Raw genomic sequence first — 17,896 nt, forward strand, 5'->3', positions numbered from 1 at the left:
ACCATGTGGTGAACTTAGCACTAAAACTAAATTCAGCATGTTTTGTGCTTAGAATAATTTCAAGAGTTTGTAGTAATGACTGTACCAGATTAGTATATTTTGGCTATTTTCAATCCATTGCATCCTATGGGATAGTATTCTGGGGAATAACAAATTGTCGTCTAAATGAGATTTTCAAATTGCAAAAACTTGCTGTTCAGATAATGACCCACAGCCCACCTCAAACACATTGTAGGCCCCTTTTTAAAGCATTGAAAATTTTAACAATTCCATCATTATACATTCTGAAATGTCTGTTGGTGATCAAAAGAAATCAGGACAAAATGAAAACCAATACAGACTTCCATAATTGCGATACACGGCAATGTAAAGATCTCCACATACAAGCTGTAACAAGGACCCGAAGCCCAGAAACATGTATGTAATCAAGGCATCAAACTTTTTAATGCACTACCAAAACATATCAAAGAGCTGGAAAATGAGGATAAATTTAAAACTGTTCTAAAGAACCACATGCTTGACAAATGCTATTACAGCATATGTGAATATCTCTGCGCAACTGTATAAAATGTATGTTTAAGTTAATGTGACAAATGAAATTACATCAGTGCATAATAAATTATGTTATAAAAACACTTATTAGTTGTATACTGTATTAAACATAAGATAGATTAATATGAATTCAGCACAGATACAAATTTTGTAAAGATATTATATAGTTGTTAAAATGTACCCTGACAAATCCTATATCACAAATGTGATCATTGGGATGATAATAAATAAATAAATAAATTATTTTTTTGTTTTTATGGTGTCAGTTATAAAGCTGTGAATGCTCCTCAGACTAATGCGAAGGTCGTGTCCCTCTTTGAGTGATTGAGTGGAATGTGTTAAAGCAGAATGTGGAAAACTACTCAGGGAAGAGGGGTGTTCACACATGTTCACATCATACGCAGTATGTTTGGCATGTCATTGTTTTTGGTAAAAGGCTACTTGCATGACTAAATACCAGAAGCATTCAGTCTGACCAAAACAGCAGCCTAACCATACTTTCCCAGTGATTTACTTTGTAATCCCTAGGCCTCTTCGAGAGAGCAAATTTATCCAGAAGACAGAGCTGCAGAATAAATATAGTTACAGTTGAAGATACTATTGGCAAATTATACTACTGAAACTTGGATAATGTTATGTTTATTAAAGAAAATGGTTTTTACCCTCTTTCATCAAAAGATCGTAAGACTCGTTGCAAAATAGGGTGAATGTTTAGCATCCATACAGAATAAATAAAAAGTCGGCAGATTTCTTGTCCATATCACATCATCAGATGGAAATCATTGAAGTTGAACAGATTCATCTTGAAGAATATACACTAATGTCATAATTCTGTAACGTGGAATGGCTACAAATCAGTATCAGGAATTAAGTCTCGGACCATAAGATTAATGAATATGGTGATGAATAGCTCTTTAAATTCTGTGCCACCATAGTGGATAAAGAAACACACAAGTTTGTAGTAGGCTACTGATAATTTATAGGTAGGAAGTATGAGGGTTATTTGGAAAATAAGATCAGATTTCATAACGACATAAAACATCACAGTTTTCATCAAAAAACTGTTTGTATTTAATTCCGTACATGTTTCTCTATTTTTCTGCATAGTTACTGCATTGTTTAGACAGTTGTCATAACATTCTACAAGCTTTTGTATCCCTAAGTCATACAAATCTGGCACCTATGAGGATAACCAGTCTTTAACTGCTTCTTTAACCTCATCGTTTGTTGTGAAGCACTTGCTGCTGAGATGCATTTTTAGGCAGTGGAACAAGTGAAAATTGCTTGGCTTCAAGTCTGGACTGTATGTTGGATGGACAGTCTGTTCCCATCCAAAATATCTGATTGTATTTTTGGCGTGAACAGTAGAATGGGGTTTGGTATTATCATGCAGCAACAAAACTCCAGGCATCAGGAGGCCACATCCCTTTTTCTGTGTTGCACATTGAAGATTAGTCAGGATAGTACAGTAAGTGACTGCGTTTATTGCTGTCCCTTGCTGCATAAATGTGACCAAGAAGACTCTGTGTCTATCCCAAAACATGGTTGTCATAACCTTTTGTGCTGAGATTATACTTGGCCTTGACTTTCACTGGTGTTGTCATGTGAGACCATTCCATAGACTGACGTTTAAATGATGAGGTCATGTGAGAAACACACATCTCATCTCCCTTGTGATAATGTTCTCAAAAAATTGATCCAGGCCACAAGCCATTCTTTCCATTTTGTGTTTCTCAGTAAGCAACCTGGAAACCCAACATGTGCAGAATTTATGAAATTGCAACTGTTCAGGGACAATTTTGTGCCACATTGCTCTACCCACATTCCGAAATTCCAATGCTAAGGTTGAAATTGTGAATCGTCAGTCTCCACAAATCTGTTTGACCACCTCTTTGACTAAATCTTCTGAGATCACTGACAGTAAGCTTGATTGCATTTCATAATGGAAATTTTCCCACCTGTCCTTAAAGCTCTCACCCACTTACACATTTTGCTGTCAATCATCAAGTTGGGGCGGTACACCTCATTCATCTATCAATGAATGTGTGCTGCTGCAATGTTCCTTGCTGTTAAAAACTGCATCACTGACCGTACTTCCCAGTCGGAGCCTGATCAGTTGTTTTAAACTTTTTGAACTGCCACTGTAAACAGCACACTGCTACAGTAGCAGTGCAAATGGTGTCGTTGAATGGGCAAGACAAGCCAGGAGTTGGTGTAGATGCACATTTCAATGTTACTTACTTACTTACTTACTCCTTGGCGCTACAGCCTTGTAAGGACTTGGCCTCCCAGACAATCTCTGCCCACTCTTCTGTGCTGGCTGCCTTGGCTCTCCATCTTCTAACTCCCATCTTCTCAAGTCCTCCTCCACGTTGTCTAGCCATCTGGTCCTTGGTCTGTCCCTTGTATGATGTCCACTGGGTTTTCCTTTGAAAACTTTCTTAACTGTGCTGTTCTCCCCCATTCTTTATACAATTACCAACCAACTTAGTATATTGCTCTTTATTTCTGTCGTGATATCTCATTTGTTTTACAACTCTCTGATATCCTTATTATTTCTAATTCTCCAAAAACCCCTATCATTGACTGTCCCGTAGATTTTCCTAAGTATCTTCCTTTCCCATCTCAGCAACAACTCCTCCTCATTTTGTGTCATAGTCCAGGTCTCCGAACCATACATCACCACATGTCTAACTACTGTACGATACACAGTCAGCTTCAGTTCCTACTAAGGCTCCTTGCTTTAAACACTTTAATCAGTGCCAAGTAGCTCCTGTTACTAGCTGCAATCCTTGCATGTATTTCTTCTCTCAAATCATTATTCTCAGTTAACAGTGACCTAAGATATTTAAAGCTCTCATTGCATTCATATTCTTTTCCTTTCAAAGTCATGCGTCTTTCTCCTTCTCTATATATTTTCCTAGATGTTAACATATACTTGATCTTTGACGGATTAATTGTCAGCCCCATCTCCACACCATATTTTTCTACTTTTTGATGCTTTTCTTCCAGGTCCTGTTTCCTCCTGGATAACAAATCAATATCACCCATGTATGGAAGCTCGTGAGTCACTCTATTAAACAGTGTTCCTCTAGAGTTGTTGTTTTGTGTCTTTCGCATTACGCTATTCACAAATTCAATGTTTGCGTGACATTGGATTAGCTATGGCAACTTGGAGAACTGCATATTTGGAGAGGAACTGCTCGTCACTACAGATGCGACAACCATGGGGTCTAGGCCGTGTGGAAGGGACTTCTTGGTACGGAATGGGTAGCAGCTGCCGAAGTGGACATGTAGTTGGTGGCTGGTAGGTTTAATGTTGACAGAGGAACTGATGTAGCCATCCTGGAAGTAGAGGACAACATCAAGGAAGGTGGCTTTGTTGGGTTGAGGAGAATTAGCTGAAGCAAATGGGGAAGAGTGGAGGAGTGTGAGTAGGATAACCTCACCCTCAGTCCAGACTACAAAGATGTCATCAGTGAATATGAATGAGATGAGGGCTTTGGGATTCTGGATAGTTAGGGAAAGTTCGTGTAGACAGCCATGAATAGACTGTCATAAGATGGTGCCATGTGGGTGCCCATTGCTTTATCATGGATTTGTTTGTAGGTGACGCCTTCACAGGTGAAGTAATTGTGGGTGAGGTTATAGTTGGTCATGGTAAACAGGAAGGAGATTGTAGATTTAGAGTCAGTTGGGCATTGGGAAAGATTACTGTTCAGTAGTGACAAGGCCATGAGCATTAGGGGTGTTAGTGTAGAGGGAGGTGCCATCAGTAATGATGCACGAGTTGCCATATAGTAAAGGAACAGGAACTGCGGAGATTCGATGGAGGAAATGGTTTTTGTCATTAACATAGGATGATAGGTTACAGGTAATAGGTTGAAGCTATTAGTCCCCAAGAGCTGAGAGTCTCTCAATAGGGACATAGTAAATGGCTGTATTGGGGTGTCATGAGTGGTTGGGTTCGTGACTTCAGGAAGCATGTAGAAAGTAAGGGTGCACGGGGTTGTATGGGTGGGGAGAGAGAGAGAGAGAGAGAGAGAGAGAGAGAGAGAGAGAGAGAGAGAGAGAGTGACACAAGCAGAAGTTCTGGGTGGAACTAAGGATTTGAGGGTAGACTGGAGGCCCTTTTGGATTTCTGGTATGGGATCACTGTGGCATTGGATTTCTGGTATGGGATCACTGTGGCATGGTTTGTAGGTGGACGAGTATGACAGCTGTCAGAGTCCCTCTGCCAGGTAGTCAATGTGGTTCAAAACCACAGTGGTGAACCCTCTGTAAAAATGTACAGGGTATGTAAAAATACGTCAGAAAAAATGACAAAAAGGACAGAACAGATGAAGTATAGGAAAAGAAGGTCAAATCTGAGGGAGTAGGGCTGATAGTGAAAAGATAAAAAAAGTAAAATTGATATGAAAATACAATGAGATCAAAAAGAAAAATTAATAAAAATATGATTATGTAGAATACAGGCTAGTAGGTGGATATGTGTGAAGAGAGGGGACAGTGGGGTTAGTATGTTCATGTTGGAATAAGGGAAGAGGAAGAAGAAGAAGAAGAAGAAGAAGAAGAAGGGGTGAGGTTTGTAGGTCAGAGTTCAACAAGCTCAAATGGCACAAGAAGGTTTGAAAAATATGCAAGACTGAGGCAGGAGAAATGATCAGTTTAAAGATCTAGGAGTAGCTCTATCCTCTCGTCACTCAGTGTCATCCAGGACTGGAGGAACTGAATCATATTCCGCACCAGAGCCTCAACTACCTCTCGTTGTGCCCTAAGATGAGGCATATTTTACCCACTATCCTTCCCATCTCTCCCACAGTAGTATTCTGCCGCCCACTCAACCTATGCAGTACCCATGTTCATCCCTACTTCACTCCTGCTCCCAACACTTTCCCTCATGGCTCATATTCCTACAACAGACCTAGATGCAAGACCTGTTCTGTATGGCCTCCTACCACCAACTACTCCAGTCCGGTCACAGGCATCACCTATCCCATGAAAGACAGGGCTGTGTGTGGCAGGTGTCATGTGATCTACTATTTAAGCTGCAACAACTGTGCTGCATTCTATGTGGGTGTGACAACCAACAAGACATCTGTCCACAAAATGGCCACTGACAAACTGTGGCCAGGAGGCAGCTGTACCATGCAGTTGCTGAACATGCTGCCCAACACAAAGTGCTTCACTTGAATGATTGCTTCTCAGCCTGTGCCTTCTGCATCCTTCCTACCAACACCACCTTTTCTGAACCTGTACAGGTGGGCCTGTGAACACTCCGTGCAACATATCCATAGCCCCTCTGGCTCAGCTTCCACTAGTGTCAGTCCTTCACTCACATACCCCCTTCCCTGCTCCCTCTGCAGCACTATACAGCCTTCTATTCAACCAACACACACACACACACATTAGTTTTTTTTTTTTTATTTATTTTTTTTTCCCCCGTCTGCCCTCCGAAAACCTCAGGACTGCACCTAGCAGCCCTACCCTGTCTCCACCACATCCCTACATGCTCCCCCAAGAAGCACTTTACCTTCCCCCATCCCTAACCCGTTGTCCCTCCCCCTCTTGGCTCCAGTCTCCTCAATAACCCCACCCCCAGATTGCTTCTCTTATCAAGCAAATTGCTGTATGCAATTGCCTCAGTGGCCAGAGACAATGGAATGTGTGTGTGAGTTGTGCTTGTATGGATGTGTGTGTTTTCTACTTTAGAAGGCCTTTTGGCTAAATTCTCAAATGCATAGCAGTTTTTTTTTTTTTTTTATTATGCCTGCCCACAATTCGGCATTTCCTCTATACGCAAGCAGCAATCAATCTATCCTTTTCATAATACTGTCATTATTCCAGCCTCGTTTCTCTCATGTTTGCAATTAAAGGTTTTTTTTTTTAAATAATGTACTGATTCATTATTGTACAAGTTATTAATTTTCCTATGAATGCATTCTGTTGTTTCATCTAAAGTAACATATTGACATACTCCAACAGTCTTAGTATAATCTGATGTTTTTCTAGTTAGTTCCATTAGACATAAAATAAATCAATGGTGTATTTCCTTACAGAATGACCCTGCCAAGAAGAAAAAAAGAAACAAACATAAAAACAAGCAATCTGATTCATTTCTGGGAGCAGCAGCATCAGTTGGGAGATTTGTTAGGGTAAACCCAACAACTGATTATAGTGACACTAGTTCTTTATATATTAAGCCCAAAGATAGTCATAGGAATAAAAGGAAGTTATTAGCAAAAGATATGAGTTTGTCAAAGAAAATTAAACTGGATGTACTGAACAATCTGTCTGATGACTCAGCCAGAGTTACCAGCAATGAAAAAATCAGTGTAGATGAAAAAGACCAATCCACATGTCAAAAAACAAGGAAGAGAAAAAGAAAGAAAAATACATCTCTTGGAATGTCAGAAAAATCAAAAAGTTATCCATTACAGAAGAAAATCCATAAAAAATGTAAAGATGTTCACAGTGTTTCCAAACAAATTTGTAATGAAACAGATATTCTTCCTAGCAGTGACTTTGAGAAGTCAGAAAAAAATCACCGAGTCTCAATTGATTTTGACATGGGCTACACAGAAAAGAATGCACCCAAACCCGAAAATGTAAAAGAAGAAAATTCACAACATGCAGCTGTAACCATAAAATCACAGTCACCATACAAGATTAAGCAATTAAAACAATATCTGAAGAAACATGTTTCATCTCCTATCAACGTAACGCCCACACAAACCCCAGCCAATTCTCTGAGGGAAAAAATGATGAATAGACTTAAAGCATCACATTTTAGGTATGTGTAATTCTTTTTATTAAGATCTCACTTTACAAATAGAATTGAACTTTCCTTTACAAACAAGGTGATTACTGTGTGATAGATTTAAGAATCAGTCAGGTTGTATAACTGACAATCTGGCCGTCCTCTCTTTTGCAGTAGTTTCTGAGTTGTTCTTCGTTACCACACTACTTTCTACAAGAATCTTACACCAAGTGAGGTGGTACAGCAGATATCAAACTAGATTCACATTTGGGAGTATTGGAATTCAAATCCATGTCCAGTCATCCTGTCTAAGTTGTCTGTGGTTTCCTTAATGTAGCGGGTCAGTGCTGTGATATGACAATAGTACTCTACTTGCTTACAAGCAAATGAATGCAATGAATAGCTTGTGCTGATTATGGAGCTGTAATGTTTTGAAATCAGTATGCAAAATAGCTTGTAGATACATGGTGAAATTGTTTTCCCTTATATAATGAAAACTGTAGCTGCAGGCCGAGCATATTCCACCTCAGTGTGGAAAAACTTTAACCTAATTAACTAAGGCAAATGCAGTTTGGTTCTCTTCAAAATGTTGCAACTAATATCCTACTACATCACCAACACAACAGAATTTAAGCCTTAACCTTCCTTTTTCCAGGATCTTATTCTTGTCCACTGATCCAAGTGTCCTTTCTTTCCAAGTGTCATAATATGCAGAAGGATAATAAATAAATAGATATACATTCCTTCACTTTCAAAAGAGTCCGTAGCAATCAGATCTGCACTGTGTTTCTTTACTATTTGTCTCAGCCTATTGATTATGATATGGAGGGCAGTAATGATATTTCATGGTCACAATTTTATGGATATCAAATTTGTATTGATTATGACATGTAGTGCAGTAATATTTCATGCTCAAAACTTTATGGATATCAAATTTGTATCAAAAAGAAAATTCACTGGAAAAAACCAAAAATTGCTAGAGATGGCATTGTTCGCTAAAACATACCTTCAGAAGGCAAAATATTTAGTACTGCCAATAGCCAGATAGGGAACTTAATTTTCATAACTACTAGTGGCTTCCTCAGGAAGGAGAGAGGGATAGGTGGAGGGAAGTTAAAAATAAAGAGGAGGCCACTGAGACTCATGGATGATAATGATCCTCCCTTTCTGAGGATGAAGGGAGATGAAGATCTTTGTTTCACAGCTGCCAAATAACTATGACACAGTTGCAACAATCAGCATAGAAACAAAAACAAAATGGCAGCTGGTCACTCCAAAGGTTAACAGTTATATTATGGGCTGGTTATAATTAAACTTTCACTACATGAGAGGGCCTCCACAAAAAATGCACGGATGTAGCACAATGAAACTTTGTGGAAGCATTTGTAAGGACATGTAGAAGAGAAAGAAACATTTTAATTTCCATATGAGAGGGAAACATTTGTTAATTGCATACCATATTTACATTCCAGGTTACAGATGTTGATCAGTGTGATGACCATCTGCATCACAACAGCCTGGATATGATTTCACAGTCGTTCACAGCACTTTCCAAATGGTGAACCATGGAATGTTTTGCAGTTGGCCATTGGCTTCTTCTTCCAGGAGCAGTTCCCAAATCACCAGTTAATTCACACTTCTGAATCAAGTTCTTCAAGCCTGGCGCAGAAGGACCCCTCTCGATATTCATTTAATGCAACAACACTTGCGAAGAGCAGCAGCTCTATTGCTGTTGTTTTGATAAAACAGTTTTATGAGTAAAGCCCAGCTCACCTTACTGCAGAGATGCACTGTGGGATGGGTGATAATCAAATGCTTGTTACTTCATTACATTGTTACAAAAGGACTCTTAAATTGTCTTCGCATGCTTTCCACCTACCTTTGCCATCAAAAAGAGCCAGAAAACTATTTTTGTGGCCAGCCAGAAAGCAGTGGAGAACATACTGGCCATAACTTCCAGTCTGCAAATCCACATTACTGTTTGTGCTGACAGAAAAAACAAATGTTCCTGCTTCCCATTTATTCAGCGGGACCAGGAAATATGAATATAAATAAAAGTTTTGAGTTTTAACTGATTGATATATTCTGTAAAAGTTCACACATACAAAATATGTCTTAGTACTGTAACTAGTATCCCTATCAGAAACAGCACTATTAACAGTTCAGAGGCGACCTCTATGGGAAGTTCAAAGTAAAATGGTGCATCGCCCTGACTTTTAATCACCAAAAGTTAATTGCTCGTCTTAAAAGTGGAAAATAATCTCGCTATTTGCCGTGCGGTTTTAGCAGCGTTACGGGTGGCACACAAACAGCTATTTCTATGAAATCTACAGAACAGTACAGTCCTCATGAGTTCACATCCTTCTTTTACCAAAAATGTATTCAAGTCTGCCCAGCTCTGACATCATTTGAGGCACAATACACATGGGTATTTGACATGGAAAGTTTGATATCTCAGTGCGGAGTGTCTCGTACTACTGCTTCTCTAGCTGTATTTATATAGGGGCCTGGTGGAGCGCCAAACGGAACATCATCTCATCAACCGCCATAGACACAGGGAGCAGTATGTAAATGGCCCCATTCTCAGACACTTATTAATTAGTAGCTCTGTCATTTAACAATTTACAATCTTCTTAATTTTTATATAAATAGTGTTAAGTTTGCTTTAGTTACTGAAAAAGTTTTAGCTCGACTCCATTTAAACTTTGCTGGCTAGAATTTTTAGAACAAAACCAACAGTAGAACATGACCTCTGAACTGCCTCTTTAAGATTCTTTGTACCACTGTTGTTTACAATACACTCTTGAAACTTAGTACAGTTGTATTATTTCATGAATATAATTGAGTGCTGTAATTAGGACTTGCTATTACAAATTCAAATGATTCTTAGTCTACCATGAAAAAGGACATTTTTGTTCCAAATTTTGTTATTAGTAAATAGCTTGAAAACTCCTAGAGGTAGCTTATTGGTGTCACATATGTAATGTTTGCATGTGAAACCGAGGGTACATACAGATTTGCAGCTTTTTGAGTCTAATATTTAGCGGCTACAATTTTTTGTAAAAATTCTGATGTTAACCAAAATGTTGCTCTGATCAAATTGAGACCTTTTCAGAATGATTATTGGCAGTAAGCTGCTTCATAAAATTGCGACGTTTCTCTAGCTCAATTTTACTATTTACTTTATTATTAAGCGTGAACCATGAACTTTGCAATTTTTTAAAACAATAAACATTAGGTATTGTGGTCAAGATAGGTTTTTAAAATAGTCACATTTCAAAATAGGTTTTTAAAATAGTCACATTTTGGGCTAGTCTGCAATTTACTTCATTACCACAGATGTCCCCCCCCCCCCATGAACCATGGACCTTGCCATTGGTGGGGAGGCTTGCATGCCTCAACGATACAGATGGCCGTACCGTAGGTGCAACCACAACAGAGGGGTATCTGTTGAGAGGCCAGACAAACGTGTGGTTCCTGAAGAGCGGCAGCAGCCTTTTCAGTAGTTGCAGGGGCAACAGTCTGGATGATTGACTGATATGGCCTTGTAACACTAACCAAAATGGCCTTGCTGTGCTGGTACTGCGAACGGCTGAAAGCAAGGGGAAACTACAGCCGTAATTTTTCCCGAGGGCATGCAGCTTTACTGTATGGTCGAATGATGATGGCGACCTCTTGGGTAAAAAATTCCGGAGGTAAAATAGTCCCCCATTCGGATCTCCGGGCGGGGCCTACTCAAGAGGACGTCGTTATCAGGAGAAAGAAAACGGGCGTTCTGTGGATCGAAGCATGGAATGTCAGATCCCTTAATCGGACAGGTAGGTTAGAAAGCTTAAAAACGGAAATGGATAGGTTAAAGTTAGATATAGTGGGAATTAGTGACGTTCGGTGGCAGGAGGAACAAGACTTTTGGTCACGTGAATACAGGGTTGTAAGTACAAAATCAAATAGAGGTAATGCAGGAGTAGGTTTAATAATGAATAAAAAAAATAGGAGTGCGGGTAAGCTACTACAAACAGCATAGTGAACGCATTATTGTGGCCAAGATAGACACGAAGCCCACACCTACTACAATAGTACAAGTTTACATGCCAACTAGCTCTGCAGATGATGAAGAAATTGATGAAATGTATGATGAGATAAAAGAAATTATTCAGGTAGTGAAGGGAGACGAAAATTTAATAGTCATGGGTGACTGCAGTTCGAGTGTAGGAAAAGGGAGAGAAGGAAACACAGTAGGTGAATATGGATTGGGGGAAAGAAATGAAAGAGGAAGCCGTCTGGTAGAATTTTGCACAGAGCATAACTTAATCATAGCTAACACTTGGTTCAAGAATCATAAAAGAAGGTTGTACACATGGAAGAATCCTGGAAATACTAGAAGGTCTCAGATGGATTATATAATGGTAAGACAGAGATTTAGGAACCAGGTTTTAAATTGTAAGACATTGCCATGGGCAGATGTGGACTGTGACCACAATCTATTGGTTATGAGCTGTAGATTAAAACTGAAGAAACTGCAAAAAGGTGGGAATTTAAGGAGATGGGATCTGGACAAACTGACTAAACCAGAGGTTGTACAGGGTTTCAGAGAGAGCATAAGGGAACAATTGACAGGAATGGGGAAAAGAAATACAGTAGAAGAAGAATGGGTAGCTCTGAGCGATGAAATAGTCAAGGCAGCAGAGGATCAAATAGGTAAAAAGATAAGGGCTAGTAGAAATCCTTGGGTAACAGAAGAAATATTGAATTTTATTGATGAAAGGAGAAAATATAAAAACGCAGTAAATGAAACAGGCAAAAAGGAATACAAATGTCTCAAAAATGACATCGACAGGAAGTGCAAAGTGGCTAAGCAGGGATGGCTAGAGGGCAAATGTAAGGATTTAGAGGCTTATCTCACTAGGGGTAAGATAGAGACTGCCTACAGAAAAATTAAAGAGACCTTTGGAGAGAAGAGAACCACTTGTATGAATATCAAGAGCTCAGATGGAAACCCAGTTCTTAGCAAAGAGGGGAAGGCAGAAAGGTGAAAGGAGTATATAGAGGGTCTGTACAAGTGCGACGTACTTGAGGACAATATTCTCGAAATGGAAGAGAATGTAGATGAAGACGAAATGGGAGATAAAATACTGTGTGAAGAGTTTGACAGAGCACTGAAAGACCTGAGTCGAAACAAGGCCCCGGGAGTAGACAACATTCCATTAGAACTACTGACAGCCTTGGGAGAGCCAGTCCTTACAAAACTCTACCACCTGGTGAGCAAGATGTATGAGACAGGCGAAATTCCCTCAGACTTCTAGAAGAATATAATAATTCCAAACCCAAAGAAAGCGGGTGTTGACAAATGTGAAAATTACCGAAAAATCAGTTTAATAAGCCACAGCAGCAAAATACTAATGCGAATTCTTTACAGACGAATGGAAAAACTAGTAGAAGCCAACCTTGGGGAGGATCAGTTTGGATTCCGTAGAAATATTGGAACACGTGAGGCAATACTGACCTTACGACTTATCTTAGAAGAAAGATTAAGGAAAGGCAAGCCTACGTTTCTAGCATTTGTAGACTTAGAGAAAGCTTTTGACAATGTTGACTGGAATTCTCTCTTTCAAATTCTAAAGGTGGCAGGGATAAAATACAGGGAGCGAAAGTCTATTTACAATTTGTACAGAAAGCAGATGGCAGTTATAAGAGTCGAGGGACATGAAAGGGAAGCAGTGGTTGGGAAGGGAGTAAGACAGGGTTGTAGCCTCTCCCTGATGCTATTCAATCTGTATATTGAGCAAGCAGTGAAGGAAACAAAAGAAAAGTTTGGAGTAGGTATTAAAATCCATGGAGAAGAAATAAAAACTTTGAGGTTCGCCGATGACATTGTAATTCTGTCAGAGACAGCAAAGGACTTGGAAGAGCAGTTGAACGGAATGGACAGTGTCTTGAAAGGAGGATATAAGATGAACATCAACAAAAGCATAACGAGGATAATGGTATGTAGTCAAATTAAGTCGGGTGATGCTGAGGGAATTAGATTAGGAAATGAGACACTTAAAGTAGTAAAGGAGTTTTGCTATTTAGGGAGCAAAATAACTGATGATGGTCGAAATAGAGAGGATATAAAATGTAGACTGGCAATGGCAAGCAAAGCGTTTCTGAAGAAGAGAAATTTGACATTGAATATAGATTTAAGTGTCAGGAAGTAGTTTCTGAAAGTATTTGTATGGAGTGTAGCCATGTATGGAAGTGAAACATGGACGATAAATAGTTTGGACAAGAAGAGAATAGAAGCTTTCGAAATGTGGTGCTACAGAAGAATGCTGAAGATTAGATGGGTAGATCACATAACTAATGAGGAGGTATTGAATAGAATTGGGGAGAAGAGGAGTTTGTGGCACAACTTGACAAGAAGAAGGGACCGGTTGGTAGGACATTAGGCATCAAGGGATCACAAATTTAGCATTGGAAGGCAGTGTGGAGTGTAAAAATCATAGAGGCAGACCAAGAGATGAATACACTAAGCAGATTCAGAAGGATGTAGGTTGCAGTAAGTACTGGGAGATGAAGAAGCTTGCACAGGATAGAGTAGCATGGAGAGCTGCATCAAACCAGTCTCAGGACTGAAGACCACAACAACAACAACAACCACAGATGTTGTGTTACTTAGAAAATCGAGTAACCTTTGTAAGCTCTGTCTTCATATGGGTCAGGAAGTCATTTGTTGAGCAGCGGTTACTTTGCTTTATTACACGCAAAATTAAAAATCTGTTTTTGTTTTAACAAAGCAATACTCTATGACATACATTTCTTAACACATTCCTTATCTGCATTGTTGCCTGTATGTGTCGTAATTTATCTGTTAATTGGCCAGTGCCTTAACTAAGACTATGCATTTCTCAACCCTTTTTAGACACATGATGGAATTGCTCACCAATTTTCCACCATTTTATCTTATGTGTTGGCCCACTGACTCAATTAATTCTTTCTCTCCCTATTTTCATTTCCACATGTTTCACTTTCCTATTACTGTATTTCAGTGCTTCTTTCTCCCTTTTATAATCATCAGCCTACTTACCTTATTATTTGCACATATTTTTGGTGTGATCCTCGCACCACTTTCACACATCTTTAATAATATCAAAATGCTTTGGCTTGCCTTTGTTGGCACTTTATTATTAATCTCTCTTACATACAGACAACTTTACTTCCAACATGAAAATCATTATTTTATGCAGAGCCTGTTCTTTCAGATTTTAGGAATTTTCAGCTTCAGTTACTTATCTTAATGCAAAGTATCTTTATTGTGTTGTCACTAATTCTTTTTGTAGATCGTATTTTTTATTATTAATTTTTTTTTTTTTTTTTTTTTTTTTTTTTTTTTTTTTTTTTTTTTTTAGCCATTATTTTTCTATCATTGGTGCTCACAATTTACTCAGTGTTATTTTAACATTTAGAATTTACTATTGCAAACTACCCCTCATATTCTGCTACAAGTTATCATTCGGGTATAGTCATTTTTGGGAATCATTCTTACTTACTAGGAAGGTATTACAAACTAATAGCATATGTACAATATGAAGACATACATACCTTACTTGCTATAGGTAGAAGAGAAGAAGGGAATGAAACTTGAAAGGGAAATAGTTTCATCCAGCTGGGACCGCACGGTACACCAACCTCTGTATACGGTATGCCAAAGAGTGGCAGACACCCTCCAGAATCTACCTACTGTCAGTTTTGAAAGTCTTCAGATCTACAATGTTTTGCAGACCTAGTTCTCACCTGCTTTATGGATATTCCAATCTGTGTGCATTTGCCTGAGGCTTACCTATTATATTAAATGATTCTTGATAAACATACATAATCTTCTTTGCTCCTGCTGAAATTTTCTTAGATTTTTCTTTTGTTTTGACTAACATCAGTTCACCAGTGTTAAAACTAGTGGGGACAGATTTTGTGTCATGCCATTTTTTTCTGTTCAAACTTCTTTTATGTATGTTTGCTGTAGCCTGTGCTTTCTTTTCATCTATAGAGCTCTCAGATAGGACTGGAGAATCCACTGTGTTTAAATGGATGTTTTGGGGTTCCTGGTTAAACAGTAGTTCACAAGGGGCAAAGCCTGTTGCATTGTGTTTAAGGTTCTTGAGGACTTCTTCAAAGTTTTGGATATGTTTGGCCCATGTTGAATGCTTCCTTGCTCAATAAGCTCTACATAGTCTGTGTAAATCGCGCATAACCATCTCGCTCATATGCACTGAGAAAGTACACAGAGATCCTTATAAGGTGAATACTGTTCTTTTCTAGATAAGCTTTTGACAGAATAATGTAACTGGATAGAAATGACATCCATTTGCTGTGAAATTTTGCCCACCACACCTAGAATAGCTTTTTGTTGCCCTCCCAATCTCCACAATAGTCTTGTCAGACCCTATGCTCCTTGTACACCTGTCTCCCTACCCTATGGCTCCTACCCCTGTGACCATCCCTGCTGCAAGACTTGCCCTACGCACCCTCCTACCACCGCCTATAGCAGCCCTGTAACTGGCAAAGCATATACTATCAAAAGGAGAGCCACCTGTGAAACGACACGTCATATACCAACTGTTATGTAAACACTGTTCGTCCTTTTACATCAACATGACTGCCACCAAATTTACAATTAAGATGAATCGGCATAGGCAGAAGGTGAATACTGGCAACACACAATATCCTGTTGCAGAGAATGCTCTAAAACATGACAATCGTGACATCGGTGCCTGTTTCACCACACACACAATCTGGATTCTTCCCCCAGACACCAGTTTCTCATAACTCCACAGGTAGGAACTAGCGCTTCAACATGTCCTTGGTTCTCGCCACCCACCTGGCCTTAATCCACAATAATTTCTTCCGCTCAGCATTTCTTCACAGTAACTACTCGTTTCTTCACTCCATTGTAGTTTTTTACCTCTTTCATTGTCTTATCCATCTATTTTTCACCGCCCCCTGCCACCTCTGTTACCTACAATGCACATAGCTTTTCACTCTTATTAACTCATGCATGATGTGTAAGCAGTAATATCTGACCTGCATACTCCCCTTTCTTCCACTTTTAAGCTCTCAGGTTTTCAAATCTCGTACGATGCAGTACCCATCAATCAGTCTTTCCTTCTCATCCCATGTGGCAAGTCTCCCCTGACCCACAGTTCTGGTTGACTATCCCTAAATCTATCCATTTTCCTAGACCTCCCCAGTCCTTTTCCTTCACCCCCCTTCCTTCCCCTTCAACACTTCTGCCTGGAGAAGTAACCCTTGGCTCTGAAAGCTTGTCTAATTACAACCTACCATTCTTTTTTTCTTTTCTTTTTTTTTCTTTTCTTTTTTTCTTTTTTTTCTGCCACCGCTTTATTGGATATAGTTTTACATACTTTCTAAAACTGTCAATTTTCACAAAAACACTGTCAATTGTCACAAAACACTGGTACATCCTCCATTATATGTCAGGAAGGGGGCAGAAAGATTAGTTGCACAAAATTTCAGGGGTTCACTTGGTTCTACATTGTGCATATTCCCCTGCACTGTACTATTTGCTGCACATACCTTCTGATACACAACACACGATGCTAGCCTCCTTGCCACTCTCTAATGCATATTCTCAAAAATCACCTCACTTAATTTATATGACGTCTCGTTGTGTCTCAGTTCGATGGTGATGGTTGTCCCTGTCGACATGACATGGAATGGTGTCCGTCAATCATGATGACACCAATCTGCAACTATTATAAAAATGAACTCCTCGAGCGGTTTGGTTATTTTTCAGATATTGTCTCTGAAAACTGATATCAACGTCTCAACGGAGCAGCCCGCCGGAGTGTGTGTGCCGTCCTTGCTTGTAATTAAAGCAATGGTGTTCGATGCCTATCGATCTTCTCCACTTATAAATGTAATGACTGCAACCACTCAATCACACGATGACTCCCTTTACCTGAAATGATAACCAAAAGTCCTTTGGGTGTTCATGATAGACTTTTCAGTTTATTTGAACTTGCTGACTATAGTTCTTATGCCTGGTTTGAGAATGGGTATTCAAGTGTTGCAAATATAATGTCGTGAATCATCAATCCATCACCCAACCTGATGTCAAATCATGATTTTTGTGGGGGTATTGAGGTGTTAATTATTATTCTGTCGTCAAGGCGTCACTACATCGCGTATTCAACAACTACACGACATAATTCCAGAGATAACATAGCCTTGAGCAATGTTCAGAATGCATTGTATTCAAGTGTAAACTTATTGTTGTTTACACTTAAATTGTCACTAAATCACTTTTCACTTTTATGTTATCTGAAGAATGAGTTAATTCCTCAAATACACTTTAAATGTCCGTTAAATGATGCGACACGAAGAATTAAAGTTTAATTACAGTTTATTGTTTTCATAATTATTTTTGCATACACTGAGCGCGCACACACACACACACACACACACACACACACACACACACACACACACACACACACACACCAATGTTTCACTCGGGGAATTGCGTATGTTAGCATCAGCAATTCTGACTTTGACGAAAGCTTCTGAAAACACAGTGCAATTGTAAGT

General features: G+C 39.2%; 1 protein-coding gene across 3 annotated transcripts in view; it reads left to right on the forward strand.

Annotated features, from left to right (window-relative positions):
• LOC126198473 (ribosomal RNA-processing protein 8) overlaps nt 1–17,896 on the forward strand; it is a 107,746-nt gene that overhangs the window by 4,451 nt on the left and 85,399 nt on the right. For all 3 annotated transcript variants that reach the window (XM_049934827.1, XM_049934828.1, XM_049934826.1), the window contains exon 2: nt 6,612–7,345. In XM_049934827.1, coding sequence (XP_049790784.1) covers nt 6,612–7,345 — 734 coding nt within the window. The remainder of the gene's footprint in view (nt 1–6,611; nt 7,346–17,896) is intronic.

This window comes from Schistocerca nitens, chromosome 8, assembly GCF_023898315.1.
Source record: "Schistocerca nitens isolate TAMUIC-IGC-003100 chromosome 8, iqSchNite1.1, whole genome shotgun sequence".
Taxonomy (NCBI): domain Eukaryota; kingdom Metazoa; phylum Arthropoda; class Insecta; order Orthoptera; family Acrididae; genus Schistocerca; species Schistocerca nitens.